At 40.4% G+C, this 24,709-nt stretch overlaps 1 protein-coding gene across 11 annotated transcripts in view; it reads left to right on the forward strand.

The window, feature by feature from the left end:
* LOC122560280 (casein kinase II subunit alpha) overlaps window positions 1-24,709 on the forward strand; it is an 85,456-nt gene that overhangs the window by 34,359 nt on the left and 26,388 nt on the right. For 10 of the 11 annotated variants that reach the window (XM_043710830.1, XM_043710829.1, XM_043710827.1 and 7 more), the window contains 2 exons: window positions 18,281-18,392; window positions 20,222-20,323. In XM_043710830.1, the coding sequence (XP_043566765.1) occupies window positions 18,281-18,392; window positions 20,222-20,323 (214 nt within the window). Of the gene's footprint in view, window positions 1-17,908; window positions 17,993-18,280; window positions 18,393-20,221; window positions 20,324-24,709 lie in introns of those variants that run through there. The other variant, XM_043710828.1, reaches the window with a different exon arrangement.

A 24,709-nucleotide genomic window follows, 5' to 3' on the forward strand; every position in this document is an offset into this window, starting at 1 on the left:
TCTTCAGGAAAACATGCCTTTTAATGCAATCTTGTTCTTTATTAATAATGACTTACATGATCATATGCTCGTGTTCATGTATGCTGCACAGTGGTAGTATGGGGTGATAGACTATTAAAACATTGATTATTGACTTGTTTTAAACATTGTTTTTGTTATTCAAACTGAATTTCCTTTTAACATCAATGTATATTTTTCAGTTTCTAACTAACATGGGCAAAGCGAAATAAAATCTTTCGTTCCGGAAAAGAGAGCAACAATGATTAAAAAGTAGTATTTTATAAATTTTTGCTCAACTGATTTGAGATAAATTGGCTCATCTCTTTAGGCTGAATATATTGTTCTGAGCAAGTTAATTTAAATGTATTTCAACTATAGTTATATTGAAACGTAGCTACCGATGAAGCTTTTCTATATGTTTGTGAATTACATACCTGATTCTCATTATTTCATGGCTGGAAAGGGTGTAATGTTTTACAATATGTCAAATCGATTTTTTTTGTGGTTTGAAGAAAAGATATCAAAACTACCAAAGTTTCAAATTTTCTCATTTCTTGCTGATAACATAACAGTTGTGTGATAACATAAACTTCGAGGTGCCAGTGTTGGACTGGGGTGGACAAAGCTATTGCTTCCAAATAAACCTGTTGGACTGTAACCTGGTGTTGTGATTTTTAACTGCGATAACTTATATACTGTCACGGGAAGTGTATTGAACCATGCTGCTCTTAATTTTACACAGTTGCTAAATTGTGGGAGTATACTCACTTTATAGAGACTATAGAAAATATAGATGTGCAAAGAGAGATTCTTGTAGCTTTGTTGATATTGAATCAAAGCAATGTCGAATTCCTCTCAACTTATGGTGATGGCCTAATGGTATTCTCACTAAACTATTAATCCAGAAATCCAAGTAGTGTTCTGGGGACCTTCATTCAAATCCCATCATGGCAGATGGTGAAATTTGGATTCAATAAAAAAAAAAAATCTGGAATTCAGAATTTAATGAAAATGAAACCATTACTAGTTGTCAGGAAAAATCCATCTGGTTCACTAATGTTGTTTTGGGAAGGAAACTGTCATCCTTGCCTGGTCTGGCTTACCTGTGACTCTAGGCCCATTAAAATGTGATTGATACTTAACTGTCCTCTGGGCAATAAATCCTGGATGAGCCAAAGGTGCTCAAAAATAAATAAAATAATTTAAAAAACTAAATTTTAGCTAAGTTTAGATTTAGGTGTTTCACATGTTTCAAAGTGATTGAAATCTTCTAGGTATACCTGTACAGCCATTTCATATTTAGAAGCATGATTCCAAAGATGTTTTAATTAACCACAAGATGCACCAGTGCACATACAAATTAATTTGCCAATGGCAGTTTGACTGGTTCACAACCCATCAGTTCATACAATATTATGCATTCATACACAAGATTTTGGTTAGCTTTATAACATTAAATTTATTACAAGAAAATCCTGTTAATTTGAGCTGCTTAAAGCGAAATAAAGTTTGACTTACTGTTGAAGGTTCAAAATATAATGAGAGTTAGCAATAATGTTGATTATGTAGAATTATGAGGCAGCCATTTATATTTTCAAGTTGTAATGGGGAATTGGCCTTCAAACTCTCCATTTGTATTTGGCAATCAGCAGCAAGAGTCAGTGAGAAAAGTGTTATTTAAATATCACCAGTGGATGAATGGAGAAGTATTGCAATGGATCAGAAAATCATCTTATCCAAAAGCGATCTCGTTGTAAAATGTAGTCCTTGGTCATTCTACTGATGTTGAATTTTTGTTAAAATCTAGGGGTAGAATTTTGCTGTGCCATTAATTAATCCACTGACAATAAAACCAAGTTATTGAAAGATCAGCTGATAAGGTATCATATACATTAGTGAAGGCAGGACCGCATCACTTCAGAACCATTAGGTGAGATAGCAGTTTGTCTGGTAGTTTGCAATGTAGACTGCTAGGCTTTTTTAGCACCTTTTTTTTCTTGTTCAGATTACTGCACTGATGTTCTAATACATCTGTGATGCTCTACTACAGATGTATATTTCTTTTCTGTCTCTTTTCCCCTTGCCATGAATAGGTTTCTTCTGTCGATGGCCCCTGTTTTATAGCTGTGTTTTTTTCATTTGTGGATAGGAACATGGCACCATGAGTAGGTCATTCAGCACCTTGAGCCTGTTTTGTCATTCAGTGATGGCTGATCTGTGGCCTAACTTGATATAGAGTATCCACTGTATCCTCTGTATCCACTAAATCATGAATCACAAATTTGCCTATCCACGTCAAAAACAAAACAAATCAAATCAACATCTGTGGGCAAAAATTGCACATGCACAATTTTTAACCGAGTTTTAAATGAGCATGGCGCTTGGGAATTTCATCATTGAATCCTCTGATAATGACGAGTGACTATCCCTGACTTTGACCCATATCCTTTAATACCTTTGCTTAACAATAAAGTATCCATCTCTGATTTAAAAGTAACAACTGATCCAGCATCCACTGCCAGTTATGGATACGAGTTCCAAACATCTGCCACCCTTTGTGTGTCGAAGTCTTTTCTAACATCTCTCCTGAATGGTCTGGCCCTAATATGCAGATCATGCCCCCCCCCAGTTTTGGATTGCCCAAAGAGTGCAAATAATTTATCTTTATTAATAATTATTATATTAAATCTAATCTTTACTTGTCTTTTCCTGTAATATCTTGAATATTTTGATCAGGTCACACATAACCTCCTAAAATCTAGAGAAATCGGGCCTAATTTATATAATTTTTATCTATAATCTAACCTCAAAAGACCAGTTGTCATTGTTGTAAACTGATGTTGTACTCCGTCTGAGACCATTATATACTTCCAAAGTATGGTGCCCTGCTCTGTTCAGTACTGCAAATAATTATCAAAAGCCTGGACAGTTCAGCATACATATTGGAATTCCTACATTACCGAGCACTACGAGATCAACCTTATCACCAACCTCATGAATAGGGCTAATTATCAAAACTATCCTCGGTTATAATAGATACCGTAATCAAATCATCATACGTAGATCACAACATCAGTGAGAGGTTTCGAATACAGGAACAGAGATGTCTTACTGCATTTATATAGGGCCTTGGTGAGAGAACACACCTGGAATGTTGTGTGCAATTTTGGTCTTGTGATCTGATGAAGGATGCTTGTGCAATAGAAGGATTGCAGCAAAGGTTTGTCAGACTGATTCCTGGGATGACAGGACCGATCAATGAGTGGAGGTTGAATTAGTTAGGATAACATTCACCAGAGTTCAGGAGAATGAGAAGGTAGTCTCCTGAAAATCAAAAACAACTTTAATGGGACTATAAAGGGTAAATGCAGGAAAGATGCACCCTATGGTGAGGGAGCCCAGAATTGGGGTCACAGTCTAAGGATAGGAGATAAACCATTTAGAACTGAGATGAAGTGTTAGGACACGGGGTAAACCCCTCTGTTAATTTAAACCTCACACACACACAAGCTCACCTTGCACCGTAATCTGTTAAATTTTGAGAGGCAAAGAACTATCCCAGATTTCACTATTTAATGTAAAAATTAACAATTTTATTCTTTAAATCCAGAGAACATTAAAACCACTATTATTTACAACTCCTTTCTCTGAAACCTGTTTTTTACCTCCCACTCTACAATACTGGTCCAATTAAAAAACAAATAATATTTTCAAAAAAACACTTTCTAACCAGCTAGCATTGTTGATTCTCCTTTGTCGATTTTCCTCTGTATTTTGCTGGGTTGTCTTTTCTTTGGGCTTCTGCTGCACAACTTCTGTTATGGGCAGGTACCTTTCAGAGACCTATTTGTTGGTGCTCTTTGTAGTTCTCCTTAACTGTTCAAAATGTCCGGTTTTATACCCCAAAACATTGGATCATTTCATTGGTGTGATGTCATCCCAAACAGTAGATTTCAAATTGGATTGGATTTTAGTCTGTGGGGCCTAATTTAGACTGGCCGAATTTGAATTTGTTTTTGTACCGTGGCAATGCAGAACCAGCTATTTGTGTCAAAATGTCACATTTTTAGATTGTTCAGCACACTGTTTTCATTCAGTCCTTGCCAGCTTCCCCTCTCTTTCTCTCTTTCTCTCTTTCTCTTTCTCTCTCTCTCAAAGGTACAGTACACACTTACACCTTCATAATAGAAGAGAAGTTTCTTCACCCACAGAGTGATGAACCTGTGGAATGTGCTACCCACAGAAAGCATTTGAATTCAGAATATTGTAATATTTCAAGAAGGATTTGGATGTGGCACTTGGGGCTAAAGGGATCAAAGAATATGGGGAGAAGGCAGGGACAAGCTGTTCAGTTGAATGATCAGCCATAATAATAATGAATGGCCCACTGATTTGAAGTGCTGAATGGCCTACTCATATTTTCAATGAAAGTGAACTCCACTGCATTGAATTACTAGTTTCATGAATTCGGTGAACACTGATTCAGATATAGGCAGCGCATCTAGATTGTCACACTAAACTGCATCTTTCACTGCCTCCTTTGGCTAATATGTTGGGAAATAAACCAGCAACATTGAAAGAGCCCTTTGGACATAGTGTTGCTGTCAATATTTTAGCCTTGTACTGTCTTAGCAAATGTGAAGGAATACTTTACAGCATTTGTCAAAAAAACTAATTTAGAATTGGTTGTAACATTTCACATGGCCAATTCATTTTATGCAGAGGTAGAATAGGATTATTTTGACATGTATTTGTGGTTCTTGGGCTGCCCATACATCGCAAACTTTGCTAAAAGTTGCACCAGAAACCAATTTAAGATAGTGAGGCATGCTCACAGTGTGATGCCTTTGTGCATGCTAGATGCTACATATATGAATGCATAGAACCCTGATTTTTCTAGGCAAAAGGAATTTGTACCTTTTTGAAAAAAGGATCAAGGAGACAACCAAACTCCATTGCATTCCCATGGCTGCACTTTGACCTAACAAAATCTACCTGCCTAATCTCAGAATTAAGATTGACAGTTAACTATTCTTGCTGCATCTCTGTGCCAGTCTTGGTCCAGCCAATCAGCACCACCTTCCCATTCTGTATATAATGGTGCCCCATCTTTTGATAATTAGTTATGCATATTGAATTTAAATGCCTCTATCTCTGTGGTTCTGCCTCCTCTAGCTCAACATGTTGGTGTACACTCTCAACGATCTTAACTGTGGCCTATTTTCAGTTTCTCCATCCTTTACTTTTCTTAGTGCATCAACTCAAGCCACAGAGTCATACAGCACAGAAACTGACCTTCGGTTCAGCCATTCCATGCCAGCCATAATCTCAAACAAAACTAGTCCCACTTGCTTGCGCTTGGCTCATTTCCCTCCAAAGATTTCTTATTCATTTATATATCCAAATGTCTTTTAAACTTTGTAACTGTCCACGCATCCAACACTTCCTCTGGACACAAAATTCCACACAAAATATTGACTGTCATGTCTTTTTAAAATCTTTCTTCTCTCATCTTAAAACCATGTCCCTTAGTTTTGAAATTCTCCAACCTGGGGAAAAGACTCCTGTCATTCACTATATCTATACTTCCTCATGATTTTAATAAACCTTTATAAGGCCACCCTTCAACCTCCTACATTCTAGTGAAAAAAGTCCCAGCATCTCCTTATAATTCAAACTTTCCAAACCTGGCAAATCTCTTCTGAGCCCTCTCCAGCTTAATAATAATCTTTCTTTAATAGGGCAACCAGAACTGGACACAGTACTGCAGAAGAGGCCTCATCAATGTAGTGTAAAACCACCGCTCCTATACTCCGGTCTGAGCAATGAAGGCAAGCATGTTAAATGCTGCCTTTACCACACTGTTTATATGTGACACAAACTTCAAAGAATTATGTCCCTGAATCCTTCAGAAATGAGATAACGAGAATCCAGAGAAAGTATGTTCCTGTCAGGGTGAAAGGAAAGGCTGGTAGGTATAGGGAATGCTGGATGACTGAAGAAATTGAGGCTCTGGTTAAGAAAAAGAAGGAAGCATATGTCATGTATAGACAGGATAGATCGAATTAATCCTTAGAAGAGCATAAATGCAGTAGGAATGTTCTTAAGAGGGAAATCGGGAGGGGAAGAAGGGGACATGAGATAGCTTTGGCAAGTAGAATTAAGGAGAATCCAAAGGGGTTTTACAAATAACATTAAGAACAAAAGGGTAACAAGGGACAGAATAGGGCCCATCAAAGATCAGCAAGGCGGCCTTTGTGTGGAGCCGCAGAGAATGGGAGAGATACTAAACAAGTATTCTGCATCAGTATTTGCTGTGGAAAAGGACATGGAAGATATAGAATGTAGGGAAATAGATGGTGACATCTTGAAAAATGATCATATTACAGAGGAGGAAGTGCTGGATGTCTTGAAACACATAAAGGTGGATAAATTGCCAGGACCTGATCAGGTGTACCCTAGAACTCTGTGGGAAGCTAGGGAAGTGATTGTTGGGTCTCTTACTGAGATTTGTATCATCGATAGTCACAGGTGAGGTACCGGAAGACTTGAGGTTGGCTAATATGGTGCCACTGTTTAAGAAGGACAAGCCAGGGAGCTATAGACCAGTGGGTCTGACGTCGGGGATGGGCAAGTTGTTGGAGGGAATCCTGAGGGACATGACGTACATGTATTTAGAAAGGCAAGGACTGATTAGGGATAGTCAACATGGCTTTGTGCATGGGAAATCATGCCTCTCAATCTTGATTGAGTTTTTTGAAGAAGTAACAAAGAGGATTGATGAGGGCAGAATGGAAGATGTGATCCATATGGACTTCAGTAAGGCGTTCGACAAGGTTCCCCATGGGAGACTGATTAGCAAGGTTAGATTTCACGGAATACAGGGAGACCTAGCCATATGGATACAGAACTGGCTCAAAGGTAGAAGACAGAGTGGTGGTGGAGGGTTGTTTTTCAGACTGGAGGCCTGTGACCAGTGGTGTGCCACAAGGATCGGTGTGGGAAAGCAAATCTTAGCAAGACTTAATGGTAAGGTCCTAGGGAATGTTGCTGAACAGAGAGACCTAGGAGTGCAGGTTCATAGCTCCTTGAAAGTGGAGTCGCAGGTAGATAGGATGGTGAAAAGGGCATTTGGTATGCGTTCTTTTATTGGTCAGAGTATTGAGTACAGGAGTTGGGAGGTCATGTTGCGGCTGTACAGGACATTGGTTAGGCCACTGTTGGAATATTGCGTGCAGTTCTGGTCTCCTTCCTATCGGAAAGATGTGAAACTTGAAAGGATTCAGAAAAGACTTACAAGGATGTTGCAGGGTTAGAGCATTTGAGCTCTAGGGAGAGGCTGAACAGTCTGGGGCTGTTTTCCCTGGAGCTTCGGAGGCTGAGGGGTGACCTTATAGAGGTTTACAAAATCAAGAGGGGTATAGGATAAATAGACAAAGTCTTTTCTCTGGGGTGGGGGGAGTCCAGAACTACAGGGCATAAGTTTAGGGTGAGAGGGGAAAGATATAAAAAAGACCTAAGAGGCAACATTTTCACGCAGGGTGGTATGTGTTTGGAACGAGCTGCCAGAGGAAATGGTGGAAGCTGGTAGAATTGCAACATTTAAAAGACATTTGGATGGGTATATGAATAGGAAGGGTTTGGAGGGATATGGGCCGGGTGCTGGCAGGTGGGACTCGATTGGGGTGGGATATCTGGTTGACATGGATGGTTGGACTGAAGGATCTGTTTCCGTGCTGTACATCTTATGACTGTATGAATACCTAGGTTCTAAGGCACTACAACGCTTCTACTTTTGATTGTATGAGTCCTGCTCTCATTTTGTTTTAACAAGTAGGCAGCAAGGTGGAGACTAGAGACTGTAAGAATTATGAAGATAGCATTAATAAAGGGAAGAGTAGGCAGAGAGCAGATGAGCGCAAAAAAACTGGTGGCCTGAAATGCATCTACTTTAATGCAAGGAGTATAGTGTGTAAGGCAGATGAACTTAGGTCTTGGATTGGTGCCTGGGAGTATGACGTTATTGCAATCTCGGAGACTTGGTTGAAGGAAGGGCATGATGATTGGCAACTAAATGTTCCAGGGTATAGACGCTTCAGACCGGACAGGGAGGGAAGTAAATTTGGGAGGGGGGTGGAGTTGCATTGCTGGTCAGGGACGATATCACGGCTGTGCTAAAGGAGCACACTATGGAGATCTTGAGTACTGAGGCATTATGGGTGGAGCTGAGAAATAAGGGTGCAGTTACACTGTTGGGGCTGTATTGCAGGCCTCCCAACAGTGAGCATGAGGTAGAAGAGCAAATAGGTAAACAGATTATGGAAAGATGTAGAAGCAGTGGGGTAGTGGTGATGGGAGATTTTAATTTTCCCAACATTGACTGGGATAGACTTAGCGTCAGAGGTCTGGATGGGATAGAATTTGTAAGAAGCGTCCAGGAGAGTTTTCTAGAGCAGAATGTCAATAGTCTCTGACGATGGAAGGGGCCATATTGGACCTGGTACTGGGGCACGGGCCAGGACAGGTGGTAGAAGTTGCGGTGGGGCATTTCTTTGGGAACAGTGACCAATATTCTGTAAGTTTTAGAATACTCGTAGATAAAGAAGAGAGTGGACCTCAGGGAAGATTACTAAATTGGGCCAAGGCCAATTATATCAAAATTAGGCAGGAGCTCAGAAATGTGGATTGGACACAGCTATTTGAAGGGAAGTCGACATTTGAGATGTGGGAGGCTTTCAAAGATAGGTTAAAGATAGTGCAGGATAGGCATGTCCCATTGAAGGTAAAGGATAGGAAGGACAAGATATGTGAACCGTGGGTGACAGGAGAAATCGTACGACCAGCCAAGAGGAAAAGGGAAGCGTACGTAAGGTCTATGCAGCTAAGAACAGAACGCGCCCTGTAGGAATATTGGAAGAGTAGGACAAGTCTTAAACGAGGAATATAGCGGGCTAAAAGGGGTCATGAAATAGCTTTAGCGAGCAGAATTAAGGAGAATCCCAAAGCATTTTATTATAAGAAGCAAGCGGGTAGCTAGAGAAAGGATTGGTACACTAAAGGACAATGAAGGAAGGCTGTGCGTCGAACCTGAGAGAATGGGTGAGATTCTGAATGATTACTTTGCATCAGTGTTCACTGAGGAGAGGAAAATGATGAAATTAGAGATAAAAGTTTGATTAGTCTGGATCACGTTGACATAAGTAGGGAATTTGTGTTGGGTAGACTAGAGGTTATTAAGCTGGACAAATCCCCAGGACCGGATGGGATCTATCCCAGGTTACTGAGGGAGGCGAGAGAGGAAATGGCTGGGGCTCTGACAGATATCTTTGTGGCATCCTTAAATACAGGTGAGGTGCCAGAGGACTGGAGGGTTGCTCATGTTATCCCCCTGTACAAGAAGGATAGTAGAGATATTCCCAGTAACTATAGACCAGTGAGCCTGACATAGGTGGTGGGAAAGTTGCTAAAGAAAGTACTGAGGGATAGGATCTTTTTATATTTAGAAAAGAATGGGCTTATCAGTGATAGGCATCATGGTTTTGTGCGGGGGAGATCGTGCCTTACTAACTTCTTCGAGGAAGTGACAAAGTTGATAGATGAAGGAAGGACTGTTGATGTCATATACATGGACTTTAGTAAGGTATTTGATCAGGTTCCCCATGGTAGACTAATGGAGAATGTGAAGTCACATGGTGTGCAGTGTGTTCTAGCTAGGTAGAACTGGTTGAGCAACCGGAGACATACAGAGTAGTAGTTGAAGGGAGTTTCTCGAAATGGAAAAAGGTGCCCAGTGGTGTTCCACAGGGGTCAATGCTGGGGCCACTGTTGTTTGTAATATACATAAATGATCTGGAAGAGGGCACGGTTGGTGTGATCAGCAAGTTTGCAGATAACATGAAGATTGGTAGAGTAGCAGAAAGCATAAGGGACTGTCAGATACAGGAGGATATACATAGACTGGAGAGTTGGGCGGAAATATGGCAGATGGCTTTCAATCCAGACAAATGTGAGGTGATGCATTTAGGCAAGTCTAATTCTAGAGCGAATAATACAATGAACGGAAGAGCCTTGGAAAAAGTTGATGGGCAGAGAGATCTGGGAGTGCAGGTCTGTTGTAACCTGAAGGTTGCTGCACAGGTGGATAGAGTGGTCAAGAAGGCATAAAGTATGTTTGCGTTCGTTGTACGGGGTATTGCGTATAAGAGCTGGCAAGTCATGTTAAAATTATACAAGACATTCATCCGCATTTAGAATACTGTGTACAGTTCTGGTCGCCACATTACCAAAAGGATGTGGATGCTTTGGAGAGGGTGCAGAGGTTTATGAGAATGTTGCCTGGTATGGAAGGTGCTAGCTATGTAGAGGTTTCAGATTAGATTACTTACAGTGTGGAAACAGGCCCTTCGACCCAACAAGTCCACACTGACCCGCCAAAGCGCAACCCACCCAGTCCCATTCCCCTACATTTACCTCTTCACCTAACACCGGACAATTTAGTATGGCCAGTTCACCTAAACCTGTACATTTTTGGACTGTGGGAGGAAACCCATGTAGACACCGGGAGAATGTGCAAACTCCACACAAGTCAGTCACCTGAGGCGGGAATTGAGCTCTGGTCTCTGGCGCTGTGAGGCAGCAGTGCTAACCACTGTGCCACCGTGCCGCCCACAGGTTGAGTAGGTTAGGTTTATTTTCATTAGAAAAAAGGTGATTGAGGGGGGACCTGATTTGAGATTTACAAAATCATGAAAGGTATAGACAGGGTGGATAGAGACAAGCTTTTTCCCAGGGTGCTGGATTGAATAATGAGAGGTCATACTTTCAAGGTGAGAGATGGAAAGTTTAAGGGGGATACACACGGCAAGTACTTCACAGAGAGGGTGGTGGGCGTTTGGAACGCATTGCCAGCAGAGGTGGTAGAGGCAGGCATGGTAACTTCATTTAAGATGCGTCTGGACAGATGCATGAGTAGGTGGGGAGCAGAGGGGTACAAATGCTTAGGAATTGGGCGACAGGTATAGATCGTGGATTTGGATTGGCTCAGGCTTGGAGGCCGAAGGGCTTGCTCCTGGGCTGTAAATTTTCTTTGTTCTTTGATAATGCTCCGTGACCACTCTGTCTCCTGCTGTAAAGCCAATTTTGTATCCATTTGGCAAGCTCACCCTGAATCCCATGTGATCTAACTTTACTAATTAGTCTCCTCTGTGGAGCCTTGTCAAAGCCCTATATTCAAATACTCCGAAACTACTCTGCTTTATGTTCTTCCTCCATCCTTCAAAGTCGAAGCAAAATGGATCACTGTGGCAATGTCTTTGATCTTTAATGGTACCCTTGTTTGCTGTCTTGTTGTCTCTGTAAAGTGCTATATTAATAGCATCCAAAGTTTTAAACACAAAATTAGGTTCAACGTAATATTATTTCTTAATGTCTATTACAACGTACAATGTTTTACAAAACATTTCTGATTCTTTGTTACTCCGTTGGCTTACATTTTAGTCTCTGTTTTCCCCTGCCTGTTCTGATTGCTACTCCAAGCTGTAAAACCGTCCCCAACTGAACAACAGGGCAGGCAGATGTCCTATTGTCAGCAATAGCTGCTGTATGATTAGCTGCAAGTTGGTGCACTTGGACTGCGTGAATTAATCTGCTCCCTCCTTGGAGAAGCTTTCACTGTGCATTGAACAATAGTTCCTTTGACCTTTGCTTGATCTATTAACCTGGAGTTCTGGACATTTGTGCGTTCTTTTTGGGCTAGTCAAGAAGTAACTTTGGTGCCAAAAAAAGTTACCAGGTCACTTGGGTGTTTTCATTTCTCTATCCAGGCCTGTGAAGTACATTCTTGGTTTTGCACCCATTGTACTATTGTTTGTTTTGAGTGGTTTTTTTTGTATTCTTTTCATAGGAACAAGTATTTAAGAAAGTACAGATTGCTGCTAGTTTATTTATTTTAAACAAATGTATTTTCTTTTATATCCTGACAACTCAATGATTGCGTAAGCGGTTTTAAAAGAGCATGTACATGTTGCTCAAATTTGGAAGTTCACACATAACAAATGTTAGCATGGGATGAAGCACAGCTGCTCATTTTTCTTTCCCATAGAATGCGACCAAACCTGGCAAGGGTAGCATTTATTGCTTGAGAGGCCATAATTTGACTTGTTGAACAGTGTTGCTTCACCCAGGGCTGTTAGGGAAGGTGTTGCAGGCTTTTAAACCAGCGACACTGAAGGAACCACCAATACTCTTCCAACTTGGTATACTTTTTAATTTGGGGTGTTTCCATGTGACTGCAATCATTGTCCTACTGGGTGGTGGAGATTGTGGATTTTGAAGATGCTGTTGAAGGAGGCTTGTGGAGTTTCTGAAGTACCTCCTGTAAATGGTACAGACTTTAGAATCATAGAATCCCTACGTAGAATCTGCACCAACTCTTTGAAGTGTAGCTTACCCCTTTGTCGTGTCCTGTTGGCATTTACCGTGCCAATTCACTTAACCTGCACATCTTTGGACTGTGGAAAGAAACCAGAGCACTCAGCAGAAATGCAGACATAGGGAGAATGTGGAAACTCCACACAGACAATCACCCAAGGCTGACATTGCATCCTGGTTCCCGATGCTGGGAGGTAACACTAAGCCACTGTGTCGCCCTAAAGCCATTTTTTTAAAAGCCTACTGCTCCTGTATCCCCAGACGGACTCCCATCCCATTTACTAACTAAACATCTGAGTCTGCTTAGTTTCCGAGATCAGACAAGATCAGGTATTTTCAGACTGGTATGGCCATATGTGAGTCAATGCAGCTATGGCAGTCTGAATGGCTTTCAAGTATCATGTTACTTGGTGATTCTGTATGAATTAATGATACGTATGATTTAAATATAATATTCATCCTGCAATGCTTGACTACTTATTGTTACATGTTACTTTCCTGAAGAAGGGCTTATGCCCAAAACGTCGATTCTCCTGCTCCTTTGATGCAGCCTGACCTGCTGTGCTTTTCCAGCAACACATTTTTCAGCAACACATTTTTCAGCTCTGATCTCCAGCATCTGCAGTCCTCACTTTCTGCTACATGTTACTTACCATCTGGTTTGTCTGAATTTCAATTACTATCATTCAAAAGGGACCTGAGGGGTGCCTTTTTCAGAGTGTTGTTCATATTTGGAACGAACTGCCTGAGAAAGTGGTAGGTGAAGGTACAGTTACAACATTTAAAAGATATTTGGACCAGTACATGAATAGGAAAGGTTGAGGGGGAAATGGGTCAAACAAAGGCTAGTGGAGCTAGTTTAGTTTGAAAAACTTGGTTGGCAAAGACGGTTTGGACCAAAGGGTCTGTTTCCATGTTGTATGACTCTTAAAGTTTGAGTTCCATGTACATGCTATTGAAGTTAATACAAATGGCTGTGTCAGTTCAGGTCCTCACTGCATTTTTTTGCAAAACCATTAGGGTGGACCAGATGACCAACAAAGACATGGTGATCTTGGCAAGGTGAAGGCTAATGGAAATGGGTGTGGCAATCTTTGAAATTAAGGATATTCATCTCGGTCTTTCAGAGGAAAGATTAATTATTGGCTGTTTACTTGTGGTTCATGAGAAGGGGGATGATTTGGGAAAAGGTAGATTTGAGAGTACTTGGACAGGAAATACTGGAGGTCATTTAGCCTGTGGTGTGATTGGAATCACTAAAAATAGAATCAAAATGCACCACGTTCATATTTGTAACGGGACTGACCCTACCTGTGTCAGCCTGTTATGATATAATCACACTGCTAGTCCAATGGATGGCTCTGTGCCCAGGCACTGAAAATACTCAGCAGCATTATCAGTTGTTCACAATTCTGGGACAAGTATTTTAGTAGTTCAGCATCTTTATCCATGCTGCAAGTCATTTGGCCTTACAGTTTCATGACTTTATCCGCTACCCTCTACCCTCTCCCCCAGATTTGCCTTTCTCGTGTCTGTTCCCCAACTGCTGTGCTTTCTTTTATTTCTGTTTCTCCCCATCCCCATCACTATCCACTTGAAATTTATCATTGCTTTTGGATGCCTGCTGACTTGACCGCTTAATTTAAAATCAGAAATGTTATATGAATTCTGCAAATTTAAAAAACTTAGTTTCTGCAGACGCATACACCACAGTCCATCTGGATTGTCACCTTTTCAATGAAGTTGAAACAGTGACCAGGCGAGGTGTATTCACCTATTGCTATTACTTAATCCCAATAACCAATTCCATGACTTTTCATAACTGCAAATAAAATTTGAGTCTGAGAGTTATTGGAGTCCTCCAAGTGCAATCCTGAGACAGATGTTTTTCATTTTATTTTAATTTCTCATGTTTTTCTTTTCTCTGCTGTTGAATAATTAGTAGTGAAGCTAAGATTTCACAATGCTTTGACTAGTTACTGACAAAAAAAAGCAGCAATCGCGCTTAATTGAAGAAAATAGGAATTAATTAGCATTGGCTTATTTTTGTATCTGAACTATTCATTAGTGTAAATTAAAATTGGAACTGCTGTGTGTAATAGCTCATCCTGTGAACTTACAAAACACATAAAGTACCATTGAAGGGTGTTGTGGTTGTGTCCCTATCTTTGGACCAGAAGGTCATAGGAAGGATGTGGAAGCTTTGGAAAGGGTTCAGAGGAGATTTACTAGGATGTTGCCTGATCTGGACGGAAGGTCTTAATGAGGAAAGGCTGAGGGACTTGAGGCTGTTTTCGTTAGAGAGAAGAAAGTTGAGAGGTGACTTAATTGAGACATATAAGATAATTAGAGGGTTAAATAGGTTGGACAGTGAGAGCTGTTTTCCTTGGATGATGATGGCTGTTATGAGGGGGCGTAGTTTTAAATTGAGGGGTGATAGATATAGAACCAATGTCAGAGGTAGTTTCTTTACTCCGAATGTATTAGGGACGTGGAACACACTGCTTGCAACAGTAGTAGAATCGCCAACTTTAGGGCATTTAAATGGTGATTGGATAGGCATATGGACAAGAACGGAATAGTGTAGGTTAGATGGACTTCAGATTGATTGCAACATCGATGGCCAGAGGGCCTGTGCTGTGCTGCGCTATAACCTCTTATGTTCAATGTAATTACAAGTCCCACCTCCCCTTCTGCCGAGTCATATGGCTTAGTATGTTGATTAAAAATAACTGTAAAGTAACATTATGGAAACGTGTCGAAGTGATAAAGCCATTTAGTGTTTAAGAACAACTTTGGGTTAAAGGAAGAAAGACCAGGGACAAATTAAGAAGCTGTGCTACACATAAGCAGTAAATCGCAAGTTTAACTCTTAAGATTGCTTGTGGCTGTTCTGTTTCTGTTATTCTGTTGATTTAATTTGTACTAGAATAATTTAACATTCTAGAATTTCTTTCATGGGATAACTGTTTCCCTGGCTAAAGCATCATTTATTACCCATCTCTAACTGCCATTGAGAAAGTGGCACTGTGTCGCATCCAGGAACAGCTGGATCCATGTGGGATAGGTACACGCACAGCACTACTGTGCGTTTTGAATCTGTAATAATGCAGTTTTGTCATATGCAAAGCATCATCTATTGCTGCCTTTGTTTCCAGGAGGCTTTTGATCTTGCTTCTTTGGTGGGAATTGTTTTTTGAAGTGAGAACTGGTTGGAATGTGAGTTTAGTGAAAGGCCCATTTTCTCATGTTTTGGAGAAGGAGTCAACAGTAATCTGGGGTTCAATTTCTGAGTGAGTACACACCCAGTTGCCATTTGCTTACTGAAATTTTGTCTGCTTAGAATGGTTGTGGATTTGAATTTGGATTAGAGGTAGTGTGGATTGAATGTTTTCTTGCTTATTATCTCCATGCTTGTGAGTCATCTGCTAGAGATGAGGTGCATTGTTGCTTCAAGGAAAATGGAGTAGAGATTTGATGAAATGACTGTCTTATTTGGCTGAGGAAAGGTTATGAGGACAAGAATTTCAAACCTATGCGGCTGAACTAAAATTCTGTGCAGCTGTGGCATGACTTCCCAATTTTTATATTCTGTGCCCCAACCAATAAAGGCAAGCATGCTATATGCTGCTTTGACCACCTTATCCATTTGTGTTGCCACTTTCAGGGAACTGTGGAACTGTACACCAACGTCCCTCTGCATGTTGATTCTACTAAGGTTTCTGCCATTTACTGTGTACATCCCTCCTGCATTAGACCTTCCAAAATGCATCACTTCGCATTTGTCTGGATTAAACTCCACCTGCCATTTCTCCACCCAAGTCTCCAGGCTATCTACAAGCTGCTGTATCCTGTGGCAATCCTCCATTATTTGCAGCTTCCCAAATCTTTGTGTTATCTGCAAACTTACTCAACAGGCCACCTAAATTCTCCTCCAAATCATTTATGTAAGTGTGGGTATGTCAATGATCCCTGCAGAACACCAATGGTTGCAGATCTCCAGTCAGAAAAACACCCATTGCCTTTTCTGATTAAGCCAGTTCTGTGTCCCTCTTACCAGCTCGCTGCAGAATCCATGTGACTTCACCTTGTTGTATCAGCTTGCCACGAGGGACTTTTATCAAAAACCTTGTTAAAGTCCATATAGACAACATCTACACCCTCCCCTCATCAATCACCTTTGTCACTTCCTCAAGAAACTCAATCAAGTTTGTGAGACACGACCTTCCAAAAAAAAGTCCATATTTTTCCTGTTCAGGAATCTTGTTCAGTAATTTCCTTACCACCACCGTAAGGCTCACCGTCTTGTAATTTCCCAGATTACCCCTGCTATCCTTTTCAAAGGAACGGCAGTGGCTATTTTCCAGTCTTCTGGGACCCCTCCTGTGGCTAACGAGAATACAAAGATTTTGTACAATTTCACCAAGCAATTTCTTCAGTATTATGGGATAGATCTTATCAGGCCCTGGGAACTTGTCTATCTTAATGTTTTTTTTAATCAGCCAAAGCAACCTTTTTTTTAATCTTGAGATGACTGAGAATGTCAACATACCCTTCCTGAGACTCGCCATCCGCCATGTCCCCTCCTTTGTGAATACCAGTGCAAAGTATTGTTAAGGACTTCATCCACATCCTCTGGCTCCCCTTTGTCCTTCAGTAGATCTATGCTTTCCCTAGCTACTCTCTTGTTCCTTGTGTATGCAGAAATTATGTTGGGATTTTCCTTAATACTGTCTGCCAAAGGCATTTCCTGGCCCCATTTAGATCTCCTAGTTCATTTTTTGAGTTCTTTTCTGTTATCGTTGTACTCTCCAAAGGCTTTGTCTTTAGTTTCTTAAACTTCACATATACTTCCTTTTTTCTTTTTGACTAACCTCTCAATTTCTCTTCTTACCCAAGGTTCCTGAATCTTGCCATCCTTATTCTTAATTTTCAAAGGGACATGCTGATCCTGAACTCTTAACCACTTGGCCTTTAAAAGATTCCCACATGTCTGGTGTGGACTTACCCTCAAACAGCTGTCCCAGTCTACATTCCCCAGTTCTTTCCTTTTGTAGTAGTTCAACTTCTCCCAGTTTAGAACTTCCACCCAAAGACAACTCGTATCTACATCCATAAGGACTTAAAACTTAAAGAATTACGGTCACCATTCCCAAAATGCTCCCCCACTGAAACTTCGTTCACCTGCTCGGGAATTCCTGAAACAATTGCTTTACTCTGAACCTGATGCGGCAGGAGACTCCAAGGAGAACAGCAAAACCACCACAGTGATGTCCACAAAACATTCTTTAAGAGGTTAATCATCCCCACTGATTAATGAGATATCCTGGGTTGTGACCAACAAAATGTATAAGCATCAAACACAGCAAGGAACTTGATCAACGGTGAAGTCAAGGTATTAAAAGGAGCACACAAGTAGCAAGCCCTCTAAATATGATTTCCTTTGTATGTAGCAGAGGCTACAGATCAAACATTAGACTTATCAATCATCTCAAAACTATTCAAAATGGAGTGGAAACAAGTCATCCTCGATCCCCAAGGCTACCTAAGAAGAGAAGATGATGTATGTAATAGTTATTAAACACGTCTTTCACCCAACTTAAATGTTAATATTTTGACATGAATAAACAATGTATTCGATTAGACTGAAAATGTAAGACTTGACTGCTGAGGAAGACATTCATAAACAAAATCCATTATTTCAGTACTATTGTGAAATTAAGGTCCATTGTATGTCCTTTTAGCATTTGTTTTTGAAAGATGCAATTTCTTTTGTGAAAGTATTATTTTATGTGCTGAACTGAATTGCATGTTATTAAGCTTTTTTTTTATGTTCTGTTTCTTTGTGCAGAAATCAAGATGACTACCAATTAGTTCGAAAATTAGGTCGAGGGAAATACAGTGAAGTGTTTGAAGCCATTAACATCACAAACAATGAAAAAGTAGTTGTTAAAATACTTAAGGTAAGACTTGCTTCAGAGCTGATGAGCATTACATACCCATAATTGTATTGTCCTATAGCATAGGCCTGCGCTACACTTCGGCCAAATAACAGAGCCTTTGGAACTCTTTCTCCAAAGAGTGGTGGAGGTGGATTTATTGAATACTTTTAAAGGAGAGACATGTAGATTCTAAATTAACAAGGGAGCCAAAGATTATTGGAGTACGTGGGAATGTAAAGTTGGTCACAGTCAAATCACCCGTTACCCATTTAAATGGAGGATCAGGCTAGAAGGGCCTGAGTTTTCTATGATAATAGGTGGAAACCTCCCAGTACTACCGATTTTATTCTTGTGGAATCTGAACGAAAATTCTGCTACTTTAAAGAAGCTCAGTATCCTCACAACCATTTAAATCATAGAAAACACCAATTGTCCTTCGGAGAAAATTCTTAGAAGAGAGAGGGACTAATGTGATAGCTCTGTCAAAGAGCCAGCATAGAGTCAAAGGACTAAGAGGCCTTCTGTGCTTTGGTAAGATTCAAAGTTTCATGGAATTCTGACCTACAGCATAATTACAGAAGAAAAGCACCTTCAGGGCTAATGTGCCTGTGCTAGCTCCCGAAGAGCAGATCACTTAGGCTCCCCATTCCCTACCTTCTCCCTGTATCAGATTTACAGCAAAACCAAAGAATAGTGAATGGGACTGGTGGCGTATGGAAGGATGGATTTGATCAATATGTCACTCCCTCAGATTTCTTAACACTAATGTAAAATGTCTCAAGAATTGGGCATTTTTTTATCCATTAGAACCTGCGACGTGAGTGTTTTGGACTGTATGCCTGAAGGAGTTTGATTAACTTGTAAATATTTCTGTAGCCATGGTCATTTCTTTTAAAACACAGTACTAGAGAGAGAGATTTCTAGGAAGGTGATAAGGATTTGTTTACATTGGGAGAGTTTATGAGCAGTAGGATTAAGCTTTCAGAAAATTTGAGTTTAGGGGAAGCACCTTAAGATTGGAAAAATGCTTTTTAGTTTGGGCACTTCGCTAAAGTGTTGGCTGAACCTGGATATATAAAATAATTGTTTCTGACAAGGGTGGTAGTTTTGCAACTGTTAAGAAAGGGGTTGTATTCACACAAGGAGTTTAATTTTAAAATCTCAGATTAGAAGTGTTTAGTTAAAACTTTAATGCACTTACCTGAAGCTGAGAAAATCTAAACCTAGTTGTATGAAGGTTCCAAGTTGTGGCTATCAGATTCTCCATAAGTAAATTAAAGCCTTAACTAAATTAAGCACTTTAGTAAAGGAATATTGTTGGGACTAATAATGTTTTACCATGTGTATTGAAATCTTTATTTTGAGTTATATATAAATAGTTGGTTTATTTTATTTTACCTCAATTTCTTTTGTATGGTAAACCTTTGTTTTATTATAAGACAGAAGCTATAGCATAGCATGTTTATATTTCAGTGAAAGACTGCCTTATTAAAACAAAAAAAACTATTAAGCCAGATTTCACTCTGTGATTTGACTTGTCCAGTAATTCCACCAGCTGGAATCCCATCACCATAGTTCTGTGAGTATTGGGTAACCCTCAACCATAATGTCTTAGGTAAATCTAGTCAGTGAGTCCTTCCTTACTGGATATGTGCTTCTCATAACAACTCCTCACCCTTAAGGACCCTTGACATTAGAAGCTCACATTATAAAAGAAATATGTATTTGTATCTTATCACCTGTTGGTGCAGTCGAGCTCCTGCAATTGTGCGAACAGCAAAGGAGAGTAATAAAGTGATCACAATTAACTAGTAATCTGAAAATTAAAACAAATCAATACTCTCTTGTAGCCTGTAAAGAAGAAGAAAATAAAGCGTGAAATTAAAATATTGGAGAATCTGCGTGGCGGTCCAAATATTATCACACTCATAGATATTGTCAAAGATCCTGTGGTAAGTGAAGTTTCAGTTCTTTTACTTTTGTTGAGTTTATAATGAAACACCACTCTACTATGTCGTTTTTCATTCTATTTTAATTAATGTCAAAGTACAATGGTATCCACATCTTGTGAAGGCTTTTTTTTTGGTCTTTTTGTGGCAATTAATAGCATAGTAGAGAAAACTGATTCCATAAGTTCAGTAATAGGAAATAAGATTCCTCATTCAGAAAGATGGGCTGATTAGATTCAGCATTTCCCAATACTCAATGGCACTTCTGCTCTCTCCAACTATTGGTTTAAGTTGTTGTCCTCTGCATTCCTGGAAAGTAAATCGGGGCATTTCCTATGGTATCCCTTGAGAGAAGAACCATGTAAAACAGCAGTAGTTAATATCTTATTGTTTCAGTAGTAGAGTGCAAATAATTTCTGTGAATATTTTGATGATAAAATCGTATTATTTGATCCATGATTACCATTGGCATCGGACACTTGATACTGGCTGAAGCTCTCCTACATTGAGCAGATATCCCACACTGAGCAATGTTCTCAGATAACAGATTAAAACTCAATGGAGTTAACTCCTTTCATTGTGCGTCAAGTGACAGTAGTTCACAACACAGATTCTACTTCTGTCTGTTATTTGAATTCAAATAGCTCATGGTTTCCATTTTCTGATTCCTTGATGAGATGGATGGAGTTGTCCAAGAGTTTGAGAATGAAGAAATGCATTTCATGATGAAGACTTTTTTGCTCATCATGCATGTCCAGATTGTCACAGAAAAAAAATCCCTCTGTTATCCTATAATTCTTTGAGATAAATATAGATTTCTTGTATGGCATCTGTTTTAAATTCAATAGTATTAGCTTGATTTTAATCTCTGATCAAAGGATGTTAAATATAATGAGTAAAGTAATTTTGAACCAGTTCTGCCTTCATAAGTAGCCAACTGACAGATCTAAAATTGCTTTTATAAAATATAGTGAGAGCAAGGTTTATTTGATGAGATATCCTTCATGTATTGTAATCCAATCCATCTAGTCTAAATTCACAGGAGAATACCTATGGATGTTGTTCCAAAATTAATTCAGTAATAATATTTAAACATTTTGTAACGTAGCTTTGCAATGGCTACGCAAGGTAGTTGCAAGAGAAATTAGAATGTTCAGGTTATCAGAACACTTCAACCTATTTAGGGACAATTTAGATTTAAGTACCAGGGCATTTAGCTGAGTGTGCAAGACATTGAAAGCCGTACAAATGCATTGTGGTCATGCATGGTTGTACTGATGCCATGATAAGAACCTCAGCAGGTGAACCAAACATAGGACATTCTTGAACAAGAGCAAAATATTGCAAATGCTGTAAGTTAAAATTAACAGCTCGGAATGCTCAGCAGGTGAGACAGAAACTGCAAAGAAAACAAAAGCACTCGAGTTTTACTGCGGTGACCTTTCATCAGACCTCTTAAGACTTTTTTTTTAAATTCGCTTGTAGGACATGGGCATTGCTGGCTGGGCCAGCATTTAATGCTCATCCCTAGTTGCCTCTAAGAAGGTGGTGGTGAGCTGCTTTATTGAACTGCTGCAGTCTGTGCTGTAGGTTGACCCACAATGTCCTGAGGGAATTCCAGGATTTTTATCCAGTGACAGTAAAGGGATGGTGAGTAGCTCAGAGAAGAGCTTGCAGGTAGTGGTGTTCGCATGCCCCTCTGAATGGAATTGGTCGTGAGTTTGGAGGGTGATAACTAAGGATCTTTGAATATGAACTAAAAACAAAAGATGCTGGTGATCACAGTGGGAGAGGCACAGAAACTTCTCAGGTTATTTGGAGAAGCAAGTTATGGCATTGGACTCTCGGACTACCCAGAGAGATTGGAATTGTGTAGAATTCCAAGAAAGGGACTTTAAACTGCCTCACTTGTCCAGACACGCAAAAGGCCTCTGTTGTTTATTTTGAGTAATATGGTCATTGTAGGTATTTCGCAAATATGTTTGCTGTAGGCACCTTTCTTGACAAGATGTATCAGTCCATTAAAAGCTATCTAATGACAGAAGGGTTGTGATTTCTAATAGACATTCAGTGGGTTTTTGAAATGTAAGTATAAATAGCTCAGTTTATGGAGGATTGTGTGAATGTTCTGTCCAGAGATGTACTTAATTGCTACACAGGTTCTATCCCTGAAATAATGTTATGATGTGAAGTTTTTTTTAACTTTGAAGTTAGATTTAGATGTTAAATTGTTCATCTTTTCAGCACTTAATTTTGTGATCTTTTTATTCTGAAGAATAGATCACTGTTTATATTGTACCCATTTCTTGCGTCAATCACTCTCATGTCAGGTTTGCTGTCAAGTTTCCTGCACTCTGACTGAACAAGTGTGACATTTTTCTACTCCTTCCACCTTTCCTCCTCTAACTTTTCAGTTCTGAGAACAATTTAGTTCAATTTAATGCTAAATTTGATTTCTGCTGTGGATTCAGAACCAGGAGTTGAATTCACACTATCTGAACTCCTCTTACTAACAACCCTTAAAACAATAATTTGGTCAGTCTTGGCTAAATTGAAAACTAAAACACAAAGGTAACACAGTACCTTAATGCAGTGGGCCAGCTAGATCACTGGTTTTGAAATTTTGGATTATCTACTTGTTAGGGAGATATCTCCTTGCTTAGATTATTTTTATTTTTGAGGGTGGAGTTTGACCTTTATTTGACTTTTCATCCCCAAAGATATGAGTCAGAGTGATAATAAGCCATGCACAGGAAGGTTGGTGTGGATTTAATTGCTCCAGTTCTTCGTTTGGTGCACAGTTACAGTAATCAATTAATTTATCACTACTTGAATTCCATACACTCCTCCCCCTTGCTCCCCAGTACTGACAGTTTTATAAATCACTTCACTTTCCTTTTGTTTTAATAAGGATGGTAAATTGCTCTAGATTCTAGTTTAAATGGCATTTTCAGAAAAGCAGGGATTAGAAATGGACAAGATCATCTATGTTTGCAACAGTTGGACTGTAGTTTGCAGTTGTTTGCTAATATTCAGATGTACCTTCAAATATTGTTTTCTTTGGCTTGTCTTAACCTCAATAATTAAGAAATGATGGAAACCTTAATCATGATCAAATGTCTAATGTGAAAGATGTGCTTAACATGATTACCATCATTTTGTTAGAAATTTACATCTATTTAGTAACTGCCCAGAAATGACAAGTTCCAACAAAAGGCTGTCTCTGACATTTAATAACTTTCCTATTGACATTGGATACCATTGATATTGGTCCATGATCAGAAAGACTCCTAGATCAACCATATATATGCTGTGGCTACCAGAGCAAATCAGAGACTGGTAACTCTGCAGCACGTAGCTGGCTTTGCACCCCAAAATGCTGTCCTTGACCCATGTGGCACAAGTTGGCAGAAACTAGAATGTGTTATAGTCTTCGAAGAGTATAGATGCAACAACATGTATTGTCCCTCGATATTCAATGGTATTACCATTGCTGGAATACCCACACACCCACCCACCAGGATTACCATTGACCAGAAACTGGTCAACCTCCATGTACAACGTATCATCCGCTGCCATTTCCGCCACCTCCAAACGGACCCCACCACCAGTGATATATTTCCCTCCCCTCCCCTATCAGCGTACCCCACCAACCTCCATGTACAACGTATCATCCACCATCATTTCCGCCACCTCCGAATGGACCCCACCACCAGTGATATATTTCCCTCCCCTCCCCTATCAGCGTTCTGCTCCCAGGAGGACCATTTCCAAAACCGTACAACCCAGATGGCCTCCTCCTTCAAGGACCGCAATTTCCCGCCAGACGTAGTCGACGATGCCCTCCACCGCATCTCTTCCACTTCCCGCTCCTCCGCCCTTGAGCCCCGCCCCTCCAACCGCCACCAGGACAGAACCCCACTGGTCCCCACCTACCACCCCACCAATCCCCATGTACAGCGCATCATCCGCCGTCACTTCCGCCACCTCCAAACAGACCCAGCACCAAGGATATATTTCCCTCCCCTCCCCTATCAGCTTTCCGTAGAGACCACTCCCTCCGCGACTCCCTTGTCAGATCCACACCCCCCACCGACCCAACCACCACTCCCGGCACCTTCCCTTGCAACCGCAGGAGGTGCAACACTTGCGCCCACACCTCCCCCCTCACTTCTCTCCAAGGCCCCAAAGGAAACTTCCATATCCGCCACAGATTCACCTGCACCTCCACCCACATCATCTACTGCATCCGCTGCAGCCGGTGTGGCCTCCTCTATATTGGGGAGACAGGCCGCCTACTTGCGGAGCGATTCAGAGAGCACCTCTGGGCCACCCGGACGAACCAACCCAACCACCCTGCAGCATCCGCTGCACCCGATGTGGCCTCCT

The sequence above is a fragment of the Chiloscyllium plagiosum genome, chromosome 20 (assembly GCF_004010195.1).
Source record: "Chiloscyllium plagiosum isolate BGI_BamShark_2017 chromosome 20, ASM401019v2, whole genome shotgun sequence".
NCBI lineage: Eukaryota > Metazoa > Chordata > Chondrichthyes > Orectolobiformes > Hemiscylliidae > Chiloscyllium > Chiloscyllium plagiosum.